Source organism: Peromyscus eremicus, chromosome 9, assembly GCF_949786415.1.
Source record: "Peromyscus eremicus chromosome 9, PerEre_H2_v1, whole genome shotgun sequence".
NCBI lineage: Eukaryota > Metazoa > Chordata > Mammalia > Rodentia > Cricetidae > Peromyscus > Peromyscus eremicus.
In genome coordinates this window covers 104,277,862-104,303,332 of record NC_081425.1, presented here as the reverse complement: position 1 = coordinate 104,303,332, position 25,471 = coordinate 104,277,862, and the positions used below count along the sequence as shown (strand labels likewise).

The following is a 25,471-nucleotide window of genomic DNA, read 5'->3' as shown; positions in this document are numbered from 1 at the left end:
CTAAACAAATGTCCTGGATCAAGAGAGACACAGTCCATCAAGGAATGGTGTCATCCATGTCAGCAAGAAATAACTTCTCTGCTTGCTTAGTATACGTGTGTCATAAAGGGGTCCAAAATAAACTAAAAATTAAATCGACAAGATAAATGACACACTTTTGTCATCTATGTTTAGGAGAGTTACAGAAAATGTGACTGGAGGTGGTGTTCAGAATCTCCCACTTAAATGTCATCTCAGGGTGGGAACAAGAGAAGGCAAAGAGTGCTTATAGGAATACAACCCCTAAGAAAAAGAGAGAAGGAGGAGAATTTTGTGCAGTATTACCTTTTATGTATGGTCCCAACCTCTCTTCCAGGAATCCATCCTTCATGATTACAAGAATTCTGGGTAAGATTTTTAAGAAAAGAGCTCTCCCAAGAGACTCAGTATGATGGTTTAAAAGTAGAAGTACTCAGAGATGACACTAAGTAAGGGATTGAGAGATACTTAACACAGAGACATACTTTAATTAGTTGCCTTTACCATTGTGGTGATAAAATTACTGACAAGAATCAACTCAAGGGAGAAAGACCATGCTCTGGCTTACAGTCTGAAGGTACACTCCATCATGGAAGAAGAGACATGGCGACAAGTGCAGCACTGGGCTGTGGCCACAGGTGTGAGACTGAGGTTTACACCTGAGTAGATCAGTAAGTAGGAAGACCCAATCTGGAAGTGGGCCTGGTCTGTAATCCTCAAGGCTTCCTGTCCCTCTTAGCCACCCACTTCCTCTAGCTCAGCTCTGCCTGTTAAAGGTTCCACAGCTTCCCAGACTTCTCCAGAGCCTGTTCTTCTCAAGCGATATGGGGGGACTGCAGAGATGCTGGAATGTTTGACGGATTCTCTCTGCCCTTCCTCCCAGTGCTGCTCTAGTTAATATACAGCTCCAGTGCTGGTTTGTCTGGGGGATTACTTCCTGGACCTCTACATTTGTTGACGAATTTCTAAACGGTCTTATTAAATATGAAACACAGAGCCAAATATAGGGGTGAAAGCCTTAGAGATCAGGGAAATAGTGATAGCCATCAACCTTACCTCTCTAGCTCTGCATCTACCAAAAAGGGCTACTTCCTGTCTTACCCACACCTTTATGGCCTTGCTGTTCTGCCCTCTCATTGGCTCTTAGCCCAGCTACCTCATTTCCTTGTCACTGCCTGTCTGTACAGACCTCCAGGTCTCTGTGGTTGGTGCTGAGATTAAAGGCGTGTGTCACCACACTTGGCTGTTCCTTAGTGTGACCTTGAACACACAGAGACCCTGCCTGCCAAGTGATCGGATTAAGGACGTGTGCTACCATTGCCTGACTTCTATGTTCACTTAAAAATAGCTGGCCATTTCCTCTGATCTCTAGGCATGCTTTATTTATTAACATACAAATAAAATATCACCACATTTCAGCACAAATAAAATAGCACCACATGCATTCATCTCTGAATGCCAATGTAAGAACAGCATTTAATCATTAGAACACTCCAATTCCTTCTCTGAATGCATTTTTAATCAAGCTTCTCTCTCTTGATTTAAACCAAAAGACAATTTCTAAAGGAATCTTTGTAAGGAGAAAAAAGAAGATGCAGTGCAGTGGTGTATGTAAACCATACTCATTCCAGTCCTGTTCATCTCAAGTATGCCATGCAAACCAGACAGGCAGACCTGGGTCATGTTCTCACCCAGCCTGTGTACAAGGGATTCCATACTGGCAGCCTTAGCATAATCTTTAAATAGACACTTAAAAAGAAAACATAAGCTAGAAAGAACCTCGAGCAATCACCTCACCACTGCCCTGCTAGAGAGGGGGCTTTCTCACCTTTCATCTCTTCAGGAAGAATTCTTCAAGTTCCTGTGTCTGTTCCAATGCTTCACACTGATTATTATTTCAGGGAAATATTTTTGAAGACTAGATAGGCACTTTTTACTCTGGCAAACCATTGTCCTTTGGGGGCTATAACCCTAGCCACAGTGAATCCCAAAGACAACAGCATAATAATAATAACAATAATAATAATAACAATAAATTTATATACATCTATAATAATAACATAAAAATATTCTATGGACTTAACAACCAATTTCCCACAGATGAAAATGTCTGTGAGGAGGATTACACGTGCTGCATTAACCAGCTTTACTGGAGCCTAGAGACCATTGTTAGACAGGTATTATTATAATTTATTATGATTTTATTGTAAGTGTGTTGGGAGGGTTTCACTCTGTAGCCCAGGATAGCCTGGAACTCTGTATGTAGCTCATGATAACCTCAAAGTCACAGCATTCTTCCTTCCTTAGCCTCTATAGTACTAGAATTCCAGGCAGGTGCCACTTTACCCAGCTTGTTAGACAGGAACCACTAAACTCATTTCAGAGCTGAGAATAGTAACTTAGATCCAGATCTACTGAGTCCAAGTCTTCCCCTTATCTCAGGATGCCACTCTGAACAGCAAGAAGACTTATGGTCAGCTACTCTCCACCAGTCTATCTTTAACAGAGGGCGACTATGTAGAACCAAGCAGTAAAGAGATAAAGGCAACTTTCACTGGCTCTTTAGCCAAGGCTAATCAAACAAAATGGTTTCAGCAATGTGCTAATTGCACTCGATAATTAGAAATTTCCAACTCCTTCTCTATCTAAATCCATTTCTAGCCAAACTCTTGCTTTGGACCAAAAGACATTTTAACAAATCTTGAGAGAAAATGCTAGAATGAGCTGCACAAGGCTGTAATGGGGGGGGGGGGGACGGGGGAGGGGAGGGGAGGCTGACACAGCCGCTGCACTGTTCCAACTCCTTTTTGTGAGGTTCGTCTTTGTATGCATTCAAATATACAAAAATGAATGTATGAAAACTTGTATTCTTATCTGTACATAATAGTGGGTCTTTAAGATTTTTATGGTGATTTTTAAATTTATAAATAAAGACACATATAAAAACCTAGAGAAATCAAATACCTCTACCTATGGATCCATTTAATGTGGTGCTGGGATTTGGCTAAGATGGCTGACAAGTTCTAATTTAACCATTGGTATCTGCAAAAACGAAATAGCCATACTGTGCTCTTACCAAGTGAACACAGATGATAACCAGTGAAGTTCTTCAGTTCCTTCACACAACTCAGAATAGAGTCCTGAAGAGCTCTGCTCCCCCTGTAAGTGTAAGACCACTCTTGGTGGGGAGGCTCAAGCTTGCTCTTAGGGAGAGTGGTTTGTTCCTGAGGTCAAGGGTTTGCTCCTTGATGTCCATCCATAAGGCCCTTTGAATTCTCATTCTGTCACCAGGCCACTGAACTTCTAGATTCCTAATCTGGTCTCTGAAGTGCGTGTCTGTAAACCTGGTACCTGGAGACTATGACCAGCCTGGATCATAAAGCATGGACCCTGTCTCAAAATACCAAATGTAAAGAGGCTTCAGATTCTTTATTCACAGAGACAACAATGTCACACAAAGCACATAACTACTGTGTGGTCTAATTCAGACCGCTCACATTTGGGAGAGCAGGCATAAGAGGTACAGCTCCCCATCACCCTCAGTGTTAGCATTTAGGCGTCTGTACTGGCCTGCCCTTAGGGTCCTGACAGGATATATCCTCAGCTGAAGCCTCTAAGAGCAGCGCCCCCCGCCCCCCGCCCATGCCCCATGTGCATTCGCTAGGTTTCCTTATAATAGGCGGCCTTGCCCACTTCCTGTCTCTTTCTCTTCCTTTGCTCTTGTCCCCAGGGACCGGTCTCTGCCCCCTTCTCTGCCCCTCCTCTCCCTTCAATAAACCTCCCACATGGGCTCTGTTGAATAGTGTGACTCCTTCCCGCCGTTTTTAATCCTACCTCAATCCAGTAATCAAGATATGCCCCAGAAACATCTTCCCAGGCTGACCCAATCCAAGGAAGGAAAAAAACAAAACAAAACATGGAATTTGGATCAGAAAGTGAGATCAATCAATTGTTGAATCCTGATTTTATCTCTTAAATAGTTCTTGCAAGAAGGCAAGTTGAAAATGGATGGCAGTTGTACTACAGTGATGCTCAGAGTGGGCTGAAAGGGATCAGGAGGGAAGATATCCCAAAGAGGCAAAGCCGCACTGGGTATCAGTGTATTTGTTTGTGTATTCGTTACTTTTTGTTGTTCTAATAAAAACATCATGACCAGCAGCAACCTAAGAAGAGTTCAGATTATTGTTCCAAAGGGGGGTTCCATAGTGACAGGGGAGGCACGACACCAGGTGGATGTGTGAGGACTCAACTGGGAATAGGCAATTGGGGCGAGGTCAGAAGGAAAGAGATAAAATTCCCACATAAGCAGCTCTACCAGCGAGATAATATCCTGATACTGCAGCCAGAATGCTTCCTATGTTACCGGCCTGGACCAAAGGCCGTCTAGGTTGAGGAGATAAAGGAATGAGAGGGGAAGAAGAGGTTAAGAAAAAGTGGGGATCAAAAAGGGGAGAGCCAGGGGTACTATAGAAGATCAGCCCAGAGTCCACTTGATGGTCTACCGCTCTGAGATACGACCTTTCCCAGCGTGGTACTTCCTGCTTCAATAAACACACGTTTTCTTCCTTTCTGAACCTTCACTTATTTCATTCCTGGGCATTCAATTCTTTGTTGGACTCTGAGAAGAACAGGGACTCCTGGGCAGCTAACCTATAACCCTAATCCTTTCCTTCCCCTTTCCCCAAAACAGCTGGTGCAGAAAGCTGAGCGATCACACCTTCAACCATTCATGGAGAAGAGGGAGTGAAGCGCAAGTGGGGCAAGGCTACACACTCTCAAAGCCCACTCCCAGTGGCATGCTTCCTCCAGCAAGACCATCCCTCCTAAAGGTTTCACAGCCCCAACAGCATCACCTACTGGAGATCAGGTGTTCAAACGCATGGACCCACGAAGCACATTTCTCATCTAAACCACCACACTTTGTTAGCAGAAGGAGCCTCCAAACTGAAAATGTATAAAGAAGTCCTGGCTTTGGGTTAAGGGTCTCGAAAGCATGGACTGGAACAAGAGAGAAGAATTTTGATTAGAGGTTCCTGAGTGGACACGTAGACACCATATTAAGAGTAAAGCCATCTGAGTCACATTCATACTCACCAAAAGCACCTACACAACAGAGGCAAATGACTGCCAATTCACATTAACCAGCCTTACTCACTAGCTATTTCGAAGCTCACACAAAATACATCTGGCTAACAAAAGTGGTGGAAATGGACCCAACAATATCCAAGTGGCTCACTTGCATAGCTTGTGATACGGCCTCATGTGTGAATTCCAGTGTCTTGTGACACATACACAAGGCAGAGAACTTCAGAACTCTCAAAAAGGTCCAGTACCTGTGACCAATAAACATTTAGAAAGAACTGAGTAGGCAGGGTCTCAGATTGAAGTGCTTGTGACCAGGTTAGAATTACAGGCAGGCCACAGTTGCCTGACATCTGCATGGATGCTGGGAATCTAAACTCTGGCCCTCATGTGCATGAAAAAGATAGAGGACAATCATCAATGACTCACATTACTTAGGAGTGAAAACTTGGGTTACAGCACCAGGGGGGACACCAAGGTCTGTCAGGATGATGGCTGAGGTGACTGATGTTACCATCTAAGGGTTTTGGTTGAGTTTTCGTCACCAGTTAAAGAATTAAAGGGGAGCTGGGCGGTGGTGGTGCACCCAGCACTCAGGAGGCAGAGCCAGGCAGATCTCTGTGAGTTCGAGGCCAGCCTGGGCTACCAAGTGAGTTCCAGGAAGGCGCAAAGCTACACAGAGAAACCCTGTCTCGAAAAAAAAAAAAAATTAAAGGGGAAATTTTTGAGCATGACACACGCAGAAGGGAGAGTTCTCAAACACAACAGACAAAATCAGCTGATGAAAAAAGGCTTTCATGAGGGGTGAGGAAATGCTTGCACACACAGCAAGCACAGAGAGAAAGAACCCTTTGCAAAGCAAGGGTTGGATTTGGGAATCTGAAAATCCAGTCTTTCCTCAAGGGCTAGAGGCTTTATGGAACTTCAGGGGTCTTCCTCCTCTAATTCAGTATTGGTCAGTTTGAACAAAGACAGGGTGCTTTTCTGTCTTATAGAGTGGGCATGGTATAACAGAAGAACCCCGGGGCACCTTCTTGTAACAGGTTACAAAGCAATTTTAATTGTGATGAAATTGTTCATTTTGACTGAAGCAGCATTTACAGATATGCATGTATGTTTATCAAAACTTATGTAACTACACTAAAAGCAGGTTGTATGGCAATATCTTAGAGCTCATTTTAAAAAACACCGTTGATGTACTTTGGAACACAAATGAGTCACCACATCCTGCTTACCTTTCCAACACCCTTTAGGCTCTATTCCCTTAAGGGACTCAAGCTTCCTGGGGTTAGCTCCTATCTCAACAGCCACTTAGACTTCTAAGATAAAGTGGTAACAGTACTCATACTATAACATCCTTTCCTCTTATATCAGTCAAGGTTCAGCCTGAGAAACAAAGCCACAGAGGCGAGTACTTCTTATATGGATCAGGCGTCACACGACTTCAAGAACTGCTTAAGTGTCTTCTGAAATGTTGCTGTGACCTTCTGGTGCTGGAGTTAGAAACACAGAGCAGGTGCAGGGAATGGAAGACAACTGTAAGTTCCAATAGCCAACCATGACCCACAAATACGAGGAACTGAAACGTTGGCAAGTTCCTGTTCTTTATTTTGATGGCGTGGGCAGGAGCTAGTGTCATGGAGCCAAAAGCATACCTTTGCAGGAGTTGGGAACGATTCAGGACTCACAGGAAGAAGAGTTGCAGGCTCACTCACTGATTCACATTAAAATTCAATAACATCTTTCATATCATTCATAAAAAATCTCTTAAAACTAATCCTAAGCAAAAAGTGAATGCTGGGAAACAGTTCAGCCCAGCCAAACGGACACATTACAAAGCCACCCTGCCATTTCAAAACCTAAATGGCTTATTATCCTCACTTCCTTAAAACTTGCCGAGTTCTCTGTGACCCAGCATCTAACAGGCCTTCTGACATCTCCCAACCTTCCACCTCAGAATATATTGGGTTTGTTTAGTATAAGTGTTCTAACTTCTAGAACTTTCTACATTGAATCCTCTCAGGGTGGAACACCTTTCCTTTCTCATCTTCCCCCTTACCCTGAGATTTGTTGACTTACGTATTCAGCCCCGCTTTGGAACTTCTCTAGTGCATACTTTTTTACAGGTGATAATGCAGGGCACCATTAAGTTCTCAGCTGAGCAAACACGTTAACGGAAATTAATACTGAGTAGTGTTTGAGCATTAGAGGATTGAGAACCATAGTTAGAGTCAGTGTAGTTTTAGCCTGCTAAAACTAATCCAGGTGTGGTGCCACAAACTTATAATGCTTGCACTAGGGAATTTGAAGCCTGCTTGTTCTTCAAGACAAGTGTGAGGGCAGCCTGAGATACACAGAAAATTTGGTGCCAGCTTGTGCTACAAAGTGAGACCCTATTTTCTTTTTTTTCATTGAAAAACTGGGCTCCATAAGCTGGCTCAGCAGATAAAGGTGCTTGCAATATACGCCCGAAGACCTGAGTTCCATCCCTGGAACTCATATAACAGTGGGAGGAGAAAACCAACTCCACAGAGTTGTCCTCCGACCACCATTTTGGCACATGCACCCAAAGACATGCCCCCAACCAACACAGATTTTAAGAACCAAGGACAAGGGGCTGAGAGATGGCTCAGCACTTAAGAGACTTGTTGCTCTGGCAGAGGACCCGGGTTTGGTTCTAAGCACTCACGTGATGATTCACAACCATCCATAACTGAAGTTCTAGGCCATCTGATGCCTTGCTCTGGCCTTCCTGTGCCCCAGACTCACACATGAGGTACATACATATATGTGCAGGGAAAACATTCATATGTGTTATTTAAAAATCTTAAAAAAAAAAATAAAACAAGAACAAAAAGTTTTAAGTAAAATGTGGGAATGTTACTCATTTCTGCAGAAAGACATATAACCATTTTTCCTCTTTTTCACTGTCTCATTGTGTGAGGTACTGAGAAAGCAGAGTCCAGGAGAAGGCGGCTTGTTTGGGGATGGCTCATGGGATAGGGATAAAAGCCATGAAAGCTGAACAGGGACAGAGAGGCTGGTAAAGGTGTCCCTGGGCAGGGAAGGCTGTGAGTGCCTGAACGAAGCTCCCTATCACTGAGGACCTGAGGGTCTGCATGGAAATGGAGCACTGACTCTGAAGTAAATGCCCCATCCGCAAATGCTTCCCTGGCTTATTGTCACCTCCAGGAAACGTGCTCCTCTGGCTTTAGAGAAATTCCCAAGGCAGGAAGTAGAGGGCCCACCAGTTCTTAGAATAGGAAGCTGCTAGAATACTGCCATAGGCACAAAGAGGTAGACTGAGGCAAGGGGGCCTAATTTACCAAGAGTCTCTTTGCAAAGGATCTTTTTGTCCATTCTTCACAGCACAAATACACCCAGAATAAGAAGTGTCAAACAGTTTCACTTCCTCCTTCTGAGAAGTGAACACTTGAGAGTTCGGGGAAATTCCATTAACGACACCTAGGTAGGTGAATAGGTCATCACTGGTCACAGCTGTCCTCAAAGGATGCTGACTGATGACACACACTCCCACTTGTATCATCTTTTCCTACATGCAGTACAAAAAACGGTGCCCCTGGAGTTACAACATGCAACAGCACAGCCTTGCTTGGAGGAGCTACTCTCTAAATAATGTCTGAAAAGGACAGGAGTAGATAAAATAGCACAAAAAGGTATTTGATTCAGAGCATTAGGAAAATATAAATTAATCATTCTTGGGTGCAGGTTATTTTAGGCCCCAGAAAACATGACGACATGTCTAGAGACAAATCTGGTTGTCACTAGCTGCACCTGAAATCTCACAGGAGACACCAAGTTGCTGTAAAATACCCATAGAGCACTGGGCAGCCCCTTCCCTAGCAAGAACTACTCTACTACAAACACCAGTTGTGTTAAAGGGTATTGATATTAAACATATGTATGCACATTATTATTTATACATTTATGAGAGTTAAAAGCCAATGTTCACATGCCAGCAAGACAAAGTGTTGCATTAGTACCACCAAACCCAAAGGAATTGGTGAGTCCAATACGTCGACCCTCAGTTTTCCATTCCTGCGCCTCCAGTGGAACATAATTGAGATCAAATTCTGGCTCTGTACAATCCAGGTTTAAAGTTGGTGGTAGTTTTTGATGGTAACAAGCCAGTGCGGTAAAAGCTGCCTCAACCGCCCCTGCAGCCCCCAACAGATGCCCAGTGGCTGCTTTTGTGGAAGATATGGCAAGGGCACCAGCGTGATCTCTAAAGAGCCTCTTAATGGCCCTGTTTTCAGCAGCATCACCCAGTGGTGTGGAGGTGGCATGTGCGTTGACATAGGATATCTGTTCAGGTAACACACCTGCATTTTTCACAGCAGCAGCCATGCATCTGGTAAGAAAAGAAAATGATCAAATAAGTTTAATTTCAACAGACTGTTCACCTGAGCAGCTTGTGTCAAAGAAAGAAAGGTTTCCAAGTACACTGGGTAAGCTCCATCCTGAGTGTCATGGCCGAGACCCTGTGATCCACAAAGCCAAAAATAGCTAGTATTTCTCCCTTTACAGGAAATCCCGCTAACTCCTGGCAGATTTAAGTAGATAAAGTGTAATATGGTCTAAGCTGAGAAAGTAACATATTATCTAGGACTTTTTTCAAAATATGGTCTTTAGACAGGAGCTGGTTAGAAATGTACCCTTTGAGTGTCAACCTAGATCCACAGTCAGAATCAGTACATCAGCAAGACCCCTGGGTGACCGGACTGAGAAATGCTGCTTTGAAAGGAACAGAACCCAACCAGACACATCTACCAGATCTTGTCTTTATTCTCTAGGTCTGATAAGGGTTCAAAGGGAAACTGAGGAAGAGAGCTATCATAATTACCAAGCAGAAAGGGGGACACAGGGAGTCAGCAAAGACACAGCTCTATTGGCTTTGACTAAAGTCCATTCAATTTTTGTTAAAAGATATTCAAATGTTTTCAAATATTTCAAGCAAAGAATTAAAAAAAAAGTTTAGTCTAAGACAGAAAAATATATACTATACACCAAGACCAAATAATTCTTTTTGAATTTGAAGTTCCAATAGTTTCTTACAGGAAAAAATATTTTGAAGAGAACAACCAGTCTTTACCTGAAGGCACCTTCTCCTTCAGAATCGGGGGCAGTTATGTGACCAGCATCACCTGAGAGTCCATAGCCCAGAACTTCCGCATATATCCGGGCTCCTCTCTGAACAGCATGTTCATGTTCTTCTAACACCAGCACAGCAGCACCCTCGCCCATGACAAAACCATCTCTCTCTGGATGAAACGGTCGGCAGGCCAGCTTAGGATCTGGGTTTGTGCTCAGAGCCCGGGCTCTGGAAAACCCAGCAAGAGATAATGGACTAATGCAAGAATCTGTGCCCCCAGCCACCATCACATCTGCATCACCATGGGCTATAAATCTAAAGGAGTCTCCCACAGCATGTGCTCCTGTTGTGCAGGCTGTGGACACTGAGTGATTGGGACCCTTGAGTTTATAGCGAATGCTGACCTGGCCTGCAGCCATATTGATCAGAATCTTAGGGACAAAGAATGGGCTGACTTTATTGTAACCTTTGGTCTGAAACATCAAAGCAGTTTCAGAAACAACTTCAAGAGGAACCATGCCCATGCCAATGGCAACGCCAGTAGCCACCCGATCTGCTTCTAACTTCGGATGCCAGCCGGAGTCTTTCAGGGCCAACTCTGCTGCCCCGATGGCCATGATGGTGGGAGATGACATGGACTTGGTGTCTGATTTGGACACAAAGTTTTGTTCATTGAACTGACCTTCATCAGCACCTCTTGGCACATAAGCAGCTACACTGCAAGGAATACTCTTGTACTCATCACCAACTACAGAAACAACTCCACTTTCTCCTCGGAGAAGCCGACCCCAAACTAGTTGAGTCCCAACACCAAGTGGTGTCACTAGTCCGATGCCTGTGATGACAACTCGCCTGAGAGACACGGCTGCTGGCATAGTTCCAGAAAACTTGCGTTTGCTTACTAACCAACAGCATGACGCTGGATATGGATGAGAGCTTGTGGCTTTTAGAAATTTTAGTAAGCAGTTTGACAACATGGTTGGAATTCAGAAGATCAAAAACACATTCCTGGAACAGACCACAAGAGACAGCAAATGTCGTTTAAACAACGGAAGGGTCTAACAAATACCCTAGGTGTGCTTGCAGTCATGTGCTAAAGGCCACAGCGAAATGCCACCCTCGTTTGGACTTAACTTTTGTTTTTAAGCTGTGAGAGACCTCAGACAGCCAACTGATAGCTAACTTACTAGTTTTCAAGAAAATTGGACAAGGAAAGCCTCGAGGCCACCCCACCCTGATCCGATTGCAGGGGGCATCCACCCTTCTTTAGGCTCACCGAGGATTACTGTACAGTGTGGACTGAGTCTATGTGACATTTCTACGGTCAATGCACAGAAGGCCGGCCGTCGGGCCTATTCCGTGAAGTGTCCTTTATCTACTTCCCTGTAGGGCAGCGAACCTTTCCGGAGGCCCCGCCACAGCCCCGCGCAGCCCTGGCAGGCAGGCTGGGTGTTACTTCCCCAGGTCAGCATTAGGAGCTCTCAGGGCTCCACAACCACGCCACGCCCTCCACCCGAAACCTGAAACCCGGGGGCACTCGGCCGCCGCCAGGGCAGACCGCAGCCACTACCTGAAACAAGCCTTGGCGGGCGCCCACCTTATGCGCATGCGCGCACACGCCCACAGCAGCAACGTTTCCGCCCGGAGACCGGCGCCCGGTGTCAGAGATCAGATGAGCAGGGCGGGACTTCCGCCGGGTTCCGGGCTCTGAGTTCGCCGCTCTGCGTGCTGAGACTGTCTTGTTTAGCGATCCTCACCTTGGGACACAGCGATAATGCACAGATATTTCGGTGTTGCCAGAGAAAGAATGCAATCATTTCCTCAGGAAATTCCGGGGAGGACAAAAAGCTGTAGCCTCAGTCAGGCCTCCATGGTATCTGTGGGGAAGGTATTGAATAGAACTCTTCAGAATATCACACGCCATGAAACCGAAGTCCTTTGGAGGCCATCCAAATGCCACGCAGCCACTGAAAACAGTGTGAATACTGGTGAATATTTCGTAATGTGTAAAGACGTTGAGAGTATTTGTTAGGAGTTGTTAGTTGCAGAACAGAATATAGCGCTTTCAAATTTAAAGGTCTGCAAAGAAATCAGGCACAGTACACGCCTGCAATTTCAGCACTGGGGAGGTAGAGAGAGGATCAGGAACTCAATCCTCAGCTGTGTACCAAATTCAAAGCCAGCCTGGGCTACTTACCTGAAGACCCTGCCTTTAAAAAGCAAAACCTGAAGTCTCTAGTGCAGTGTTTGTGGTATCTCCTCTCCATTTTTTTCCCCTACCCTTATTTACCATAGTAAACAAATAATGTAAATAAATGATGCTTCTTTAAAATTAAACTTTTAATTGCTGACTTATGGCAGGAAGTGAATGGAATATGCCCAATATCTAAGCAGAAGCAAGAATAAAAAACACGTTTATTTCTGAGCTTATGAAAAGTTTAACTTACTTGTTCAGAGCTGATTGTGAATCTGTAGTAGGAAAGTATGAAACACAGCAAGGCGGTGTTTATAAACCATTTGTTCAAATCTGTCCCAGCTGTGAGCTTTGTTTTTCCTTCTTCAGATAAAGGATGGATTATGCCATCTGCACCTGAATCTTTTAATCATGCTTATGTTTCCTTATGATAACCTCTTGTGGCCATTGTTGCCAAGTATACTATTTCTTCTTTTTCAACTGCAGAAAAGATTTTGGGTCAAGCTTATCTTTTTCCTTGTTAGTCCTGGTTATGCTTTGTTTGGAAGTCTACTTTGTCTATAATGATTAGGGAAGCCAAGTTTGTCCTTGATCCCAGGGCTTTCCACTTGCTTAGTATGAGCTCTCCGCGTTGAAAATGTTACTCCCTCCTGTACCTTTGGCAATTTGTATGTAATACTGTCCCAGATGCAGGCAGCCTCAGGTCTCAGAAGGTGCAGGGGTATACAGACTGTGGAAGGTTAACTGAAATGTCTATGCAGCCATGGAGAAGTCATGTCATCATCCATGCTGCAATGAAACTTCTTGGTGGTGCAGATGTTTGGGGGTCTCCCACACTCCTGTAAGCAACTGCTCACCCAGGCTCTGTAAGTAAGCCGAATAAACCTACAGGCACTCCAAGCTGGACGTTAGGATTCTTGCTTTGATTTATTATTCATGCCCTGTAAGTAGTTATTTGTTTCCCTCTTCCCAGGGAAAGAATTCTCAAGCAATGTACACACACATAAATGTGATGTAACAAGATTGTAATTTCTATTTCCATTTTTCTCTGATCATTTTACTTCCATCTGGAAAGGAGTAAAAATTTTACAAAATCCTAATAGCTGTAGGTGAGTTACTACCACAGTTCTTGTTAAAATACCGTGGTGTATTGAACACAAATCTTCAAATTGGTTCTGCGTATCATAGCTTCCTCTTAAAATTTGTCTCGTTCAAAGCTTTATTTCCAAATATAGTTCCCAATTAAATAAACTTTCTATCCAACAAGTTGAACTTCTCACTGTTTGTAATATTATTGTAACACTAAGACAATGAAGTCAGTGCTACTACTGCTTAAAGTCAGGAAATGCTTAAAAGTAGTGGGTCTTGATTTCAATCTGTGAAACGAATAAAAGGATGCATCGCTAGTCAACTCGGTGGAAACAGGAATTTCACTAGGAACAAAACAAAAGGTCCATATGGCCAGTGTCAAATTTGAGAAGTTAGACTCAGTAGAGCTTTATGACCTGAATTCCTTTTCCAGAACACTTTTTTTTTTTTTTTTTTTTGGTTTTTGGAGATAGGCTTTCCACTGTGTAGCCCTGGCTGTCCTGGAACTCAACTCTGTAGACCAGGCTAGCCTTGAACTCACAGAGATCCACCTGCCTCCCAAGTGCTGGGATTAAAGGCGTGTGCCACCATGGCTCAGTTGTTAAAGGTTAGTCTCACAACCATTTCCAGAACTCTTATAGTGGAAGGAAAGAGCCAACTCCCAAAATCTGTCCTTAGATCTCCAAATGCCATGGCAAGGGCATGTATATGTATGTACTTCACACACACACACACACACACACACACACACACACACACACACACAAATAAAAACATTTAAAATTAATTTTTAATTAATTTTCAATTTAATATTAAGAATATTAAAATATTAAAAATAAATATTTAAAATAAAAACTTGAGGGGCTGGAGAAATGACTCAGAGGCAAAGGGCTTATAGTTCCAGAGGGTTGATGTCTATCAATGTGGGGACAGCATGGCAGCAGGCCGCAAGCATGGTAGCTGGAGCAGGAAGCTCAAAGCTCACATCTTTACATGAGCATGAAGCCAAGAAAGCAAACAGAAAGCAGGACAAGGATATAGATCTTTTCAAAGCCCAACCCCAGTGAGTACTCTTCCAGGAAGGCTACACCACCCAAATGTCCCCAAGCTGTGCCACTGACAGGAAACCCTGAGTTCCAATACGGGAGCCTGGGGGGAACATTTTCCATACACCACCCAAATGTCCCCAAGCTGTGCCACTGACAGGAAACCCTGAGTTCCAATACGGGAGCCTGGGGGGAACATTTTCCATTCAGTCCACCACATCTCACTCCCTGGTCTTCATAGGCTCCTGGCCATATAATGCTAAATGCATTTAGTACAACTTCAAAAGCCCCTGTAGTCTTTCACAGTCTTCACTGTTAAGTCTAAAAGCCTCAAGTTTCTTCAGCATGTAACCCTCTGTAAAAATCAAAAGGCAAATCACCTATTTCCAACACATGACACAGAATATACATTACCATTCCAAAAGGGTGGGAGTGGGACATAGTAAGAAAATACTGGCCAAAGCATGAACAGGTTTCAGCAGAACAAACACCAAATCCTGTAGCTCTGTGTCTTCTGTCAAGGGCTTAGATAGCTCCACCCCTCCAGCTTTCCAGCCTGTAGCGTATATGCAGCTCTCCTTGGCAGATTTCTCATGGTGTTGACATCTCCAACATCTTGCGGTCTCCACCGCAACCAAGCTTCCCTTTCACAGCTCCACACAGTCATCTCTCACAGCCTCTTACTCTCTCAGGGCATTCATGCAGGGACTCCCTGTCACATGCTACCTGCCCTCAGAGGCTCTCTGAAGCCACAGAGGGAGGATGTATGACTCCCTCACTCATCTTCATGTCTAAAGCCAGCACCATGGGACAACATAGCCAAGTGGAGCTACAAGCTTGGGATGGGTCCCTTGAATCACATGAGCAGCAATGCTTTTATTCAGTTGCTTTCTGGGATCAGAAAATGCCTTAGGTTGTGTTTTAACACTGGAAGCTTGGCTAGGTGGGGTCTTGTGCAGAGTACCTTTTTCCTTTGTTCCAGTGCAGGGAAAGCTTCTCCTAAACCATGCTAATTTTCCTCTTTCCAGCACATGCCTTGGCTGCAACATTAAGCTTCCTAGAGCTCCTTTTCTCTACAAAATGTACAAACTGTACATTTTTATCTTGTTTTCTAGCCCAAATCTCCAAAATTCTTCCACAACACTCCTCTAAAAAAACAATATGGTCAAGTTCATCATAGCAATATCCTTCTCTCAGTACCAAGTTCTGTTGTGTTAAGTCTAAAACCCAGGACAAAGGGCTGAGGTGCCTATTTAACATATCAAAGCTGACCTGGCCACCAGGTTCTCCTAGCATCCCTCAGTCCCTACCTGTTAGAGGGTATGGCCTACACACTCTGACCTCTACTCTGAACTCTCCAGACCAGGGGTTGGGCTGCCCTTCCCCTAGAGGAAGGGGATTAATTCAGACGTTTTGGTTACCTGCGCCTCTTTGTACTTTTGGGTCTCCTGGCTGCTGCACCAGGTTCTCCTCTCTCCATTTCCCCTTCCTTTCTCCCCACATGGCCTAGGTCAGGGTCATGTACACTCTGGACTCTCCCAGAGGTTCCTGCCTCTGGCTATGCTCTCCCTCATATCTACAATAAACTTCTCCTCCATTATACCTAGAAGTCATGTCCTTTCTTTCCTTTTATTTCTTTTTTTCATTCATATTGGCACTAAGCTTTTCTACTGCTGTGATAAAATGCCACGACCAAGGCAACTTAGAAAACAGTTTATTTTGGCTTATGGTTCCAGAGGTTAGAAATTGTAATGGCAGGACAGCATGGCAGCAGGCATGGCAACCAGTGCAGAAAGTTGAGAGCTCACATCCTTTACCATAAGCGCAGCAGAGAGAGTGAATTGGAAGTAGGGCAAGGATATATAACCTCAAAACTTTTCCCAACAGGGCTGCACCACCTAAACCTTCCCAAATATCAGCATCAACGAGGGGACCACATGTTTGGATATGGGGAGCATTTCTCACTTGACCCGCCACACCCTGACATGCTGACCCTTCTGTGCATTTCTAACTAAATGGTTTTGTGGAGCTATCTGGGCAGAAACTAATAACGTTAGTTTTTGTCTTCATTTAGATTAAGGTCTTTTATACCATCTATCTCAAATTGCTTTGCAAATAACAGACACTGAATATTGCTGACTCATCATTGGCTATAGTAACACAATGAACTGAATCACCACACTGATTCCTGAAGGGCTCCTCTCTTCATTGATGGTCTTTACTGAGGTCAACAGTTTTTTTCATGACCAAAGTGATCCTGGGGGAAAATCTGTGGGTTATTTCTTTATTTCATTTAAGAATTGTGCCACTATTTAATAAAGCTGAGATGCTAGAAAAAAAAAAACGTTTTTAGTGATTGATTTCTGGCAACAACAGATCAAATGAATAAGAAATTCAAGGCTAATTTAACATTACATCATAGTTTGTTTGAAGCTGCTGCAGACATAAATAAAGGTAACTAATATCTTGACTTTTTCTAGAAGAAAGAAGAATGAAAATGTCTTCAACATGACAAGTGAACTAAGCAGACAGAAGAGGACAAGGTTCTTTGTTAAAGTAAATATCTCTAATAATTCACAAATGGCAGAATTAAAAGAAATTTACTCAGAATTCATCCTCTTTTTTTTTTTTTTTAAATAAAGCCAAAATACTCACTACCAGACCTTTTGCAATTGACCTTAGGACCTAAGCAATGGGCAACCCAGAAGCCACTGAATTCCATATCCTTCTGCCTATACCTATTTCTTGGTGGGGGGGGTGGCCTTAGAGACAGGGTTTCTCTGTGTATCCCTGGCTGTCCGGGAAATCGCTCTGAAGACCAGGCTGGTGGTGGTGCACACACTTTTAATCCCAGCACTTGGGAGGCAGAGGCAGGTAGATCTCTGAGTTCAACAGAAGCCTGGTCTACAGAGTGAGTTCCAGAGAGAAAAATATTAAAATTAAGGGCTGAGTGTGTAGTTCAGTGCTGGAGCCACTACCTAGCATGTGAGAAAGCCCCTAGGGTTCAATCCCATTGACAAGGACCAAACACATTTGTTGAAGTTTGGAATTTCTACAAAAAAAAAAGCTCTTAACAAAGTATTCTATCAAGGGTATGATGAGGCATTGGCTGGACTAAAGAGGTTATGGATTCATTTTCTTTTCTTTTTTTAAAATGTGCATTGATGTTTTGGCATGGGTGCTGGGTCCCCTGGAACTGGAGTTATAGACAGCTGTGAGCTGCTTTGTGGGTGCTGGGAATTGAACCCGGGTCCTCTGGAAGAGCAGTCAGTGCTTTAACCGCTGAGCCATCTCTCTGGCCCTGAATTCATTTTCTAAGATTAAATAAAGGACACTGGTAGATGATATGCATGTATAAGTCAAAAGATACAATGTGTGTATAAACTTTGTCCTCTTCTTTGTTCATTTTATTCTATTACTGTATATGTGTTTTATGTGGGTTTTATCACCACATGATAAACTGAGTCCCCAACTCCCGAATAGGGTGCAATATGCTGTTGAAAAATGCTCCTTACAATAGAATCGTACCTTGTGAGCGAGGACTTGACGTGATGTTTATCAATCTAATTCGGAGAAGAATACACAAATCGGAAAACCAGGTGAGTTCAGAGCCGTGCTCTTTTGTTCCTGAAGCCAGACAGACGCCCGTAATCCCAGGCTGAGGCAGGACTGCTGCGAATTCAAGAGTTTGAGGCCAGCCTAGGCCACAGACCAAATCCCGTCCCCCTCCCCTACAAAAAAAAGACAAAACAAAACTTATTCTTCCTTCTGGAGTCTTTTCTTCCACAAACAACATTTATCTATCGTGAAGGGAAGGCTATAAAAATATCTGTGGGCTCCTGCCCCTCACAACCGGTAGCCACGTACCTCTCCTGCAGTGGCTGGCTCCCCTGTGCCAACGATCAGACCCGCCTCTCGATACCTAGCCCCGCCCACAACGCCCCTGTCCCCCTCGGCGCCCCGCCCCTCGGCGCTGAGGCCCCGCCCCGCCCCGCCCCCTGGCCTCAGGCCTCTGCGGCGGCCTAGGCGCTCGGCGCCTGCTCAGTGCGGGCCGCGGCGCGCGAGGTGGCAGAGGCCGCGGCTCAGCCATGGCGTCGGCCGCCTTGGGCAGCTCGTCGAGCTCGGCGTCCCCAGCCGTGGCTGAACTCTGCCAGAACACCCCGGAGACCTTTCTGGAGGCCTCCAAGCTGCTGCTCACCTACGCCGACAACATCCTGAGGTGCAGCCGGGGCCCTCGAGCCTGAGAGCCGCAGACGGGCGGGGCCGCCGGCGCTCGGGCCTGAGGCGGGGCGGGCAGGGCGACGAGGGCTCGCCGAGGTTGTCACTGCCGCTGACAGCCCTGGGGTCCCATCTCACTGCACGATCCCGGCTCTGTGACCCAGCCCGAGTGCGGGTTAAATATTCACGCCGTGTTTGGTGGTTGAAACATTTGTGGTTTAAAGTTACGAACTTCCTATTAATGTCTGGGTTTTACTTCAACCTGACTCCTAAAGAGTTTTGAAGGAAAGCGTGCTGGAGAAGTCACTTCTGTTCAGAGGGCAGCACTCTCCACAGCTGCTCCTCACAGGGTCGTTGTTGGAAGTTGGAGGCAGCCCCCTGCTGCAGCTCTTTGGGTCAGAGGGAGCTTTTTTTGGGGAAGGCGTGCAGGAGGGGGCGTGCAGGGAGGTTAAGGAGGTTAAGGTGCTGGCTGACGTCATGCCCCGGGCGCTGGCTCTTAGAAGTACACTGACATGAAGTCTGTAGGAAGTCTCAGCTTCACCCCTGTACATGTCATGGAGCCCAGTTTTAGCGAATGAGTTGGAAACGGTTTGTTTGAGACGGGGTGCAGTCCTGTATAGCCCAGGCTGGCATGAAACTTGCTCTGGAGCCCAGAACTCATGCCAGTCCTCCTGTCTCGACCTTCCGAGTGCTGAGATTACAGGTGTGAGCCACCCTAACAATAATTGTCCATTTAGGTATCATTAGTGATTTGAAAGTAAACGTATGTGGTTATATGCCATGTTATGCAGCATCAGCACCGAGCCTGCTCACAGCTACATAATTGTGACCTGCGTGACCATCACCCTCCTTTGTGACACCTCAGTTTAACCTTTTCTAACCTGAGATCTAACAGCACCTCACAGTACAAGCTGCCCATGGACTCTGAAAGAACGCATAGGCTTGAATCTTGAGAGCCTACAGCTGAAATTTCCTCCTGAATTCTCAAGTCCCCCACCCCATCCCCTGTACAGAATAGAGGGACGGATTTGAGAAGATGATTCTGCTTTGAGTACACTGAAACCAAAGGTGCTAAGATCAGGGTACTTGAAGGACAGCTTTGCATGCAGACAAAATGGCTATTGGGATCATAACCATCATTGTGAATGTTTACTAAACTTCTAAAAGAAACTGCTTCATTTTACAGTCTTTACTGTGACTTGGATTTCTGATCTTGAGTTTTTGTCTAAAAAGGAAATTAGAAGTTTGTAACTAAAAGATTCAGACTGATGTGAAAAATTGCTCCTTTAGTTTGTTTTCAGTAATAGTGTCCTTGTGTTCTTAGAATTCAAGGTCTGGCTTGCTTGGGGGTGGTGTCCTTTTCTCCATATTCAAATCCAGTGACTTTCTAACACTTAAGGAAAAGCCCCAGGTGTCTTCCTGGGCCCTCGCCACACATTAGAATTGTACTTCTCTAATTTGAGCAGAGAAAATCAGGTTTCTGTTTCCATTGCTATTTTTTTAAATCCACTAGCAGCAGAGTGAAAGCACTTTAAAAGGCATATTGTCCCACCATCTCTTCTGACCTCAGAGTCTCAGAACAGTTTATAGAATGGAATTGCAAATAAAAATTTCATTAGGATATTTTTAAACTGATGCTTGTTGCTGTAATCTCCAGTGAAATAATACTTTTAAATTTCTGCTTGAAGTTTATCATATCCCCAGCAGTAATAAATCTAATTAAAATACAGAAAGAAATATAAGCTACTTTGTATGCAAAAGCTTCCCCCAAGTTTTAGATAAGATGAGCTTGCTATCTACTTTGTTCAAAGCAAAACAGAACAACTCTGTATTAGTTTCACTGACATCATGGATGGGCTGTTTGGCTAATTTGATTCATGTATCCAGGTTTGGCCTAGAACTTGACATGTTATCTGAGAATGATCTCAAATTTCATAACCTCCTACCTACACCTCTAAGTTATAGGCATGGACTCTCACACTTAGTGTTATGAGGTGCTAGAGATTGAACCCAGGGCTTCATGAATGCTAGGCAAGCACTCTATCATCTGAGGGTATCCCCAGCCCCTAATTCATTCATTCTTTAATGTACGTGTTTGATAGTTCACTAATTTTGTTTACAAAGCACACAGTTATTATTGACTGTACTGGGTGTTATTGAGAAGAACCAAGAATTGAAAGTAGTTTCTCTGTTTAAAGAATATAAATATATTTGGGAGAAAAACAGGTATGGAAAAATAGCTTATAGCGTAACATCAAAGAACAATTCCAAGATAGTGTTTATGTTTCTGTATTTATGCTCTTATGTTAGGAGACAGTAAAGAAGAGGATTGATAAGGTAGGACCAATTGGAGTAGCAGAGGACATTTCTGCAAAGTGATAGGTGAAGGGAACTCATAATTCCTGGAGTGGAGTTTCATGAGGAACAGCATTAGAAGAAACAGGCATTAATTGTAATCATAGAGCCATTTTGTAATCATAACCATAAATGCCGATAGAATGAAGACATTGACAGAGGTTCACAATTTTAAGTGGCAGTGCAAGAAGTAATAGAAGACTAAACTGACTTTTAATTTTTAATGTAGCTTGCCACTGACACACCAAGAAATTGAATGTTGAGGGTTGGTGAGTTTGTTGGCAGCTTATGTGGTAGAGTATGTTTAGACTTCATAAGTAGAGCAGTAAGCTTCAATTCTTGTCAGCTCTTTTTAAGTATGATCATAGGCAATTCATATATCATTTCCAAGTTTGAGGTCCCTTACTTATAAAAGGTATAAAAATACTCTATTCTAGGATTGCCATAAAATATAGAAATAAAGAACTTGGCACACACATAACTACTGCTGAGGATATCTATTATCGTTTTATGTATTATTATTATTATTTCTGTTAAATTAGTTTACAAGTTTGTATCCTTCCTAAGGCCAAGACCCTGTTTCCAAAAAAAAAGGGGAGGGGGAGTATTACTTTTCTTACCTGATTCAAATACAAAAGCAAATGTTATTTTTCTGAAAATTAAGTAACTTGATAGATAACTATGAGAGTAAAACAACTAGGAAGACAAAATATTTTCAAAGTGACAATTGAACAAATACAAGGAATTCTGCTGCCTTCTCAAGATTCCATCCTTTTAACATCATCAAAAACCACCCATTCAGAAAATGTTCCAAGAAAAGATACAAGATAACTGCTAACAAGTGAAGTAAATATTACAACTTACAGAAATATTTAATAGATAACAGAGGTGTGCGCGCATATATGTGTGTGTGTGTGTGTGTGTGTGTGTGTGTGTGTGTGTGTGTGGAACCATCAAAGTGTGACAACAAAACAAGAAAAATCTGCAGAGAAAATGAAGTTGATGGAGAATCAAGCAAAAATTAAGGCCAGTGTCCACAGTGCCAGGACATGGCAGGGCCAACTTTTGGTCTTAGTCTGTCCTTAAGCTCATGCAAATCTGCTTGATATTTTTTAATTATTTAAAAAAAAACATTTGGGTTGGGCATGCATAACTTATTCAAGGGAACTAGGAGCCTGAGACAGGAGAATTTTGAGTTTGAGGCCAGCCTGGTTGAAACAAAGAAAAAAGAAAAAGAATCTGGGAACTAGATATTATCGCCATTGCTAGACTCTGTTTATAGTATGATAAAAACCAATAAGTAATATGTAATGATCATATAGAGCCCTAGAAGCTATTGGGAACATTAAAACTGTGTTTTTAAACTGGGATATACGATTGTGGTGACACTGACATGTTTATCACCTTGTGGCATGTATCATGAGAAGTCACAATGATCTGTTTAGCATTGACAAATGTTGGGGTCATTTTATAATTTATTTTTGCTTGTTTAAATGGTATGCCATGGAAAGCAAGGATGCTGAACATTCTGTGTTGCATAGGGAATCACCCCTCAGCTGTATCCTAAATGTTGTGGGTGTCAAGATTGAGAAACCCTGGTCTAATACACAGAATCAATGTAGAGAGGATAAACTGTCCTTAGCTCCCAACAGTCTGTGCTTGCTTTGGAAATCATTTGTGGAAATAATTTTTTTAAACTTCCAATCCTTTTCGAACCTACAAATTTTTACAGAATACAGTAGAAATCTCAAAGTACTATCAGGTTCTTCTAAAAGTCATTGACCACTCAGTCTTGCAGTTCTCATGGATGAAAGGTTGTAGACTAGCACTAATGTACACTAGTTAAGCAGTAGTACTTATGCTTTGTCCTTGACTAGTCATGTTTTCCTTTTATTACCTTACTTCCTGTACTAAAAATACATTTTGAACTGAGGTAGAAACTTATAGTAAAAACAGTCATTGGTCCAGGGAGGAAAGGAAGCTAAGTGACCATTAAGGTTCATGCTGGAAGCAAAGCTTCTTTAGCCAGGTTTCAGTTCACAAAGGCTTCTTCATCACCATCTTTGTGCCATGGGCACCATTATAGATGATGGGATCCCTCAGAACAAGCAAAGTTCTCTACCCTCTGCCTGGAGCTACTATTGTTTATTTTCTTTTAGAAACTTAAAAGACTCAAAAGGTATTTTGTTGGTTTAAATATTAAGGCAACTCCATGTAGTTAAAAGGGAGGTTTATTTTGTGTGGTAACTTACAAGTAAAGGGATAGGAACCAAGAGAGCTGGCTCATCCAGACCCGAGATCTGGATGAGGGTCTTCAGGGGTCCTCTCTCGGCTCCGCCTTGTAGGCTTGACAGTTAGCGAAGCCTCAAAGGGTGTGGTACTTCCAGGTCAAAGCTGGAACGGCTACCCACTACAGTATTTAGCTGTAACAGCATAGAATTAAAATGTCACACAATTTCCTACGGCAGCATTAATACTGTCATCCATAAAGTTGGACAATAGAAGTACTCTTTAGTACAGAAGTAAGAATCATGAAACTGAACTGCTTGTCTGGACTGCTCACTCTAAAGTTGGAACCTGTACTGCTATGTAAGAGTGCAGCTGATATAAAATGTGAAAAGAAACATACATAAACTCTTTAAAAGATAAGTTGCTACATATTATCCATTATATTATCTTTTTTTTTTAATCAGAAACCCCAATGATGAAAAGTACAGATCCATCCGTATTGGAAACACAGCTTTTTCTACTAGACTCCTGCCTGTCAGAGGAGCTGTTGAGTGTTTGTTTGAAATGGGCTTTGAAGAGGTGAGTATCTGTAAGGGTTTCCTCCCCTTCGTGTGCAAAGCAGTCAATAGTAGTGGTGAATAGTTGTTTGAATGAAATATTATTTTTAACGAATTGATCATTTTGAAAATGTGTAGAACTAGTTTTTTTTTTTAACCCATTAGACATTTTTTTTAAATACAATGAAGTCAGGATAAAAATGTAACAAGTTTCTATAGGTAGAATTCTTACAAGTCTCATAGATTTAGAATAAAGAGGGTCAAATACAACCCAAAGATTAAATGTGGTCCCCTCCCAGTCTTCTAGCAAGCACTGGCTTTCTGAGTATGCGGTGATCCTAAGGTATCACCATATCCTCCAGTAAGAAGAAAAAGTGAGACAAACACAGAAGAGAGGAGTTCACCTGCCCCACCGAATGGTTTTCTTCTGTGACAGGAATCTCAAGCTGTTTTATCATTTGATTTCACAAGAAGAGTTTGGTGTTTCCATCCTCTCAAACCTTGTGGCAGAGATAACACAATAAACATAATTATCAGAATTGTGAATTTTAGCCAGGCATGCTGGCATATTCTATAGACTTACATACTTGGGAAGCTGAGGCTGAAAGACCGTGAGTTCAGGGCAGCCTGGATTACATACTAAGACTGTCTCTAAAAGACAGACCGCAGAGTCTGAATCTTCAGTGCTCCCCTATTACTGATGTGTAGGACGTTGGAAGTTGAGCAGGACCACAAGTGCTAGTGGCTATCAGAGTCAGCATTTGTAGACTTTGTTAAAGAAATAGGACATACTTTTCTTCCTATCTACTCTTCTTAACCAAATTCTGTTGCACACCATGAGGATGCAGCGTGGTAAATTAATATAATCCCATTCCATCTAGAACGTATGTTCTAATGTGTAAGACAGTATGAAAGCAGAGACAGGTATAGAGAAGAGGACCAGACAGGATGCTGTACTCATACTGTGCACCCCAATACACTTATCTGGGGTCAGAGAACAGAACAGCCATAATATTAAACATAGAGGTTAGGCAATGGTAGCACACGCCTTTAATTCTAGCATTCCAGAGGCAGAGATTCATCTGGATCTCTGTGAGTTCAAAGCCACACTGGAAACAGCCAGGCATGATGACTCACGCCTTTAATCCCAGGAAGTGATGGTAGAAAGCAGAAAGGCATATAAGGCATGAGGATCAGGAACTAGAGATGGTTACGCTTTCAGGCTTTCGAGAAGCTGTTCAGCTGAGATCCATTTGGATAAGGACACAGAGGCTTCCAGTCTGAGGAAACAGGATCACCTGAGGAATTGCGAGGTGAGGAAGCTGTGGCTGGTTCTGCTTCTCTGATCTTCCAGTGTTGACCCCAGTACCTGGCTCCAGGTTTGCTTTTATTAATAAGACCTTCTAACGATTCGTGCTACACATAGCAATCAGAGTTGCACTCAGTGTAGCAATAAAGTGACTAGGGAAAACCTCTGAGGAGATAAAGGTAGGACCTGAGTGATAAGAAACCAAGTTCATGCAGAGGATTGGCGTGCACAAAGGGCTTCTAGCTGTGGTAGCTCTGACAC

At 43.3% G+C, this 25,471-nt stretch overlaps 2 protein-coding genes across 7 annotated transcripts in view; one reads left to right on the top strand and one right to left on the bottom strand.

Moving 5' to 3' along the window:
- Positions 1 to 8,991: 8,991 nt before the first annotated feature.
- Oxsm (3-oxoacyl-ACP synthase, mitochondrial) lies at positions 8,992 to 18,450 on the bottom strand. Of its 4 annotated transcripts, none has more exons than XM_059274191.1 (4): positions 18,410 to 18,450; positions 11,784 to 12,090; positions 10,214 to 11,221; positions 8,992 to 9,472 (listed from the first exon to the last, which is right to left on the bottom strand). In XM_059274191.1, exons 3-4 carry the CDS (start codon positions 11,188 to 11,190, stop codon positions 9,070 to 9,072), a joined length of 1,380 nt encoding a protein of 459 aa, XP_059130174.1. In that variant the 5' UTR covers positions 11,191 to 11,221; positions 11,784 to 12,090; positions 18,410 to 18,450; the 3' UTR covers positions 8,992 to 9,069. The 4 variants fall into 4 exon arrangements, with proteins under 4 accessions (XP_059130174.1, XP_059130171.1, XP_059130173.1 ...); XM_059274188.1 differs by lacking the exon at positions 18,410 to 18,450 and adding an exon at positions 18,071 to 18,403; XM_059274190.1 differs by lacking the exon at positions 18,410 to 18,450 and adding an exon at positions 18,071 to 18,403 and having other exon boundaries at positions 11,811 to 12,090.
- Positions 18,451 to 18,545: 95 nt separating this feature from the next.
- Positions 18,546 to 25,471, top strand: part of Ngly1 (N-glycanase 1) — a 57,978-nt gene continuing 51,052 nt past the window's right edge. Inside the window, exons 1-3 of one of the 3 annotated variants that reach the window (XM_059274187.1) lie at positions 19,634 to 19,828; positions 21,879 to 21,961; positions 23,809 to 23,923. In XM_059274187.1, the coding sequence (XP_059130170.1) occupies positions 23,909 to 23,923 (15 nt within the window). In that variant the 5' untranslated portion in view covers positions 19,634 to 19,828; positions 21,879 to 21,961; positions 23,809 to 23,908. Of the gene's footprint in view, positions 18,762 to 19,633; positions 19,829 to 21,878; positions 21,962 to 23,808; positions 23,924 to 25,471 lie in introns of those variants that run through there. The other 2 variants (XM_059274185.1, XM_059274186.1) reach the window with 2 other exon arrangements.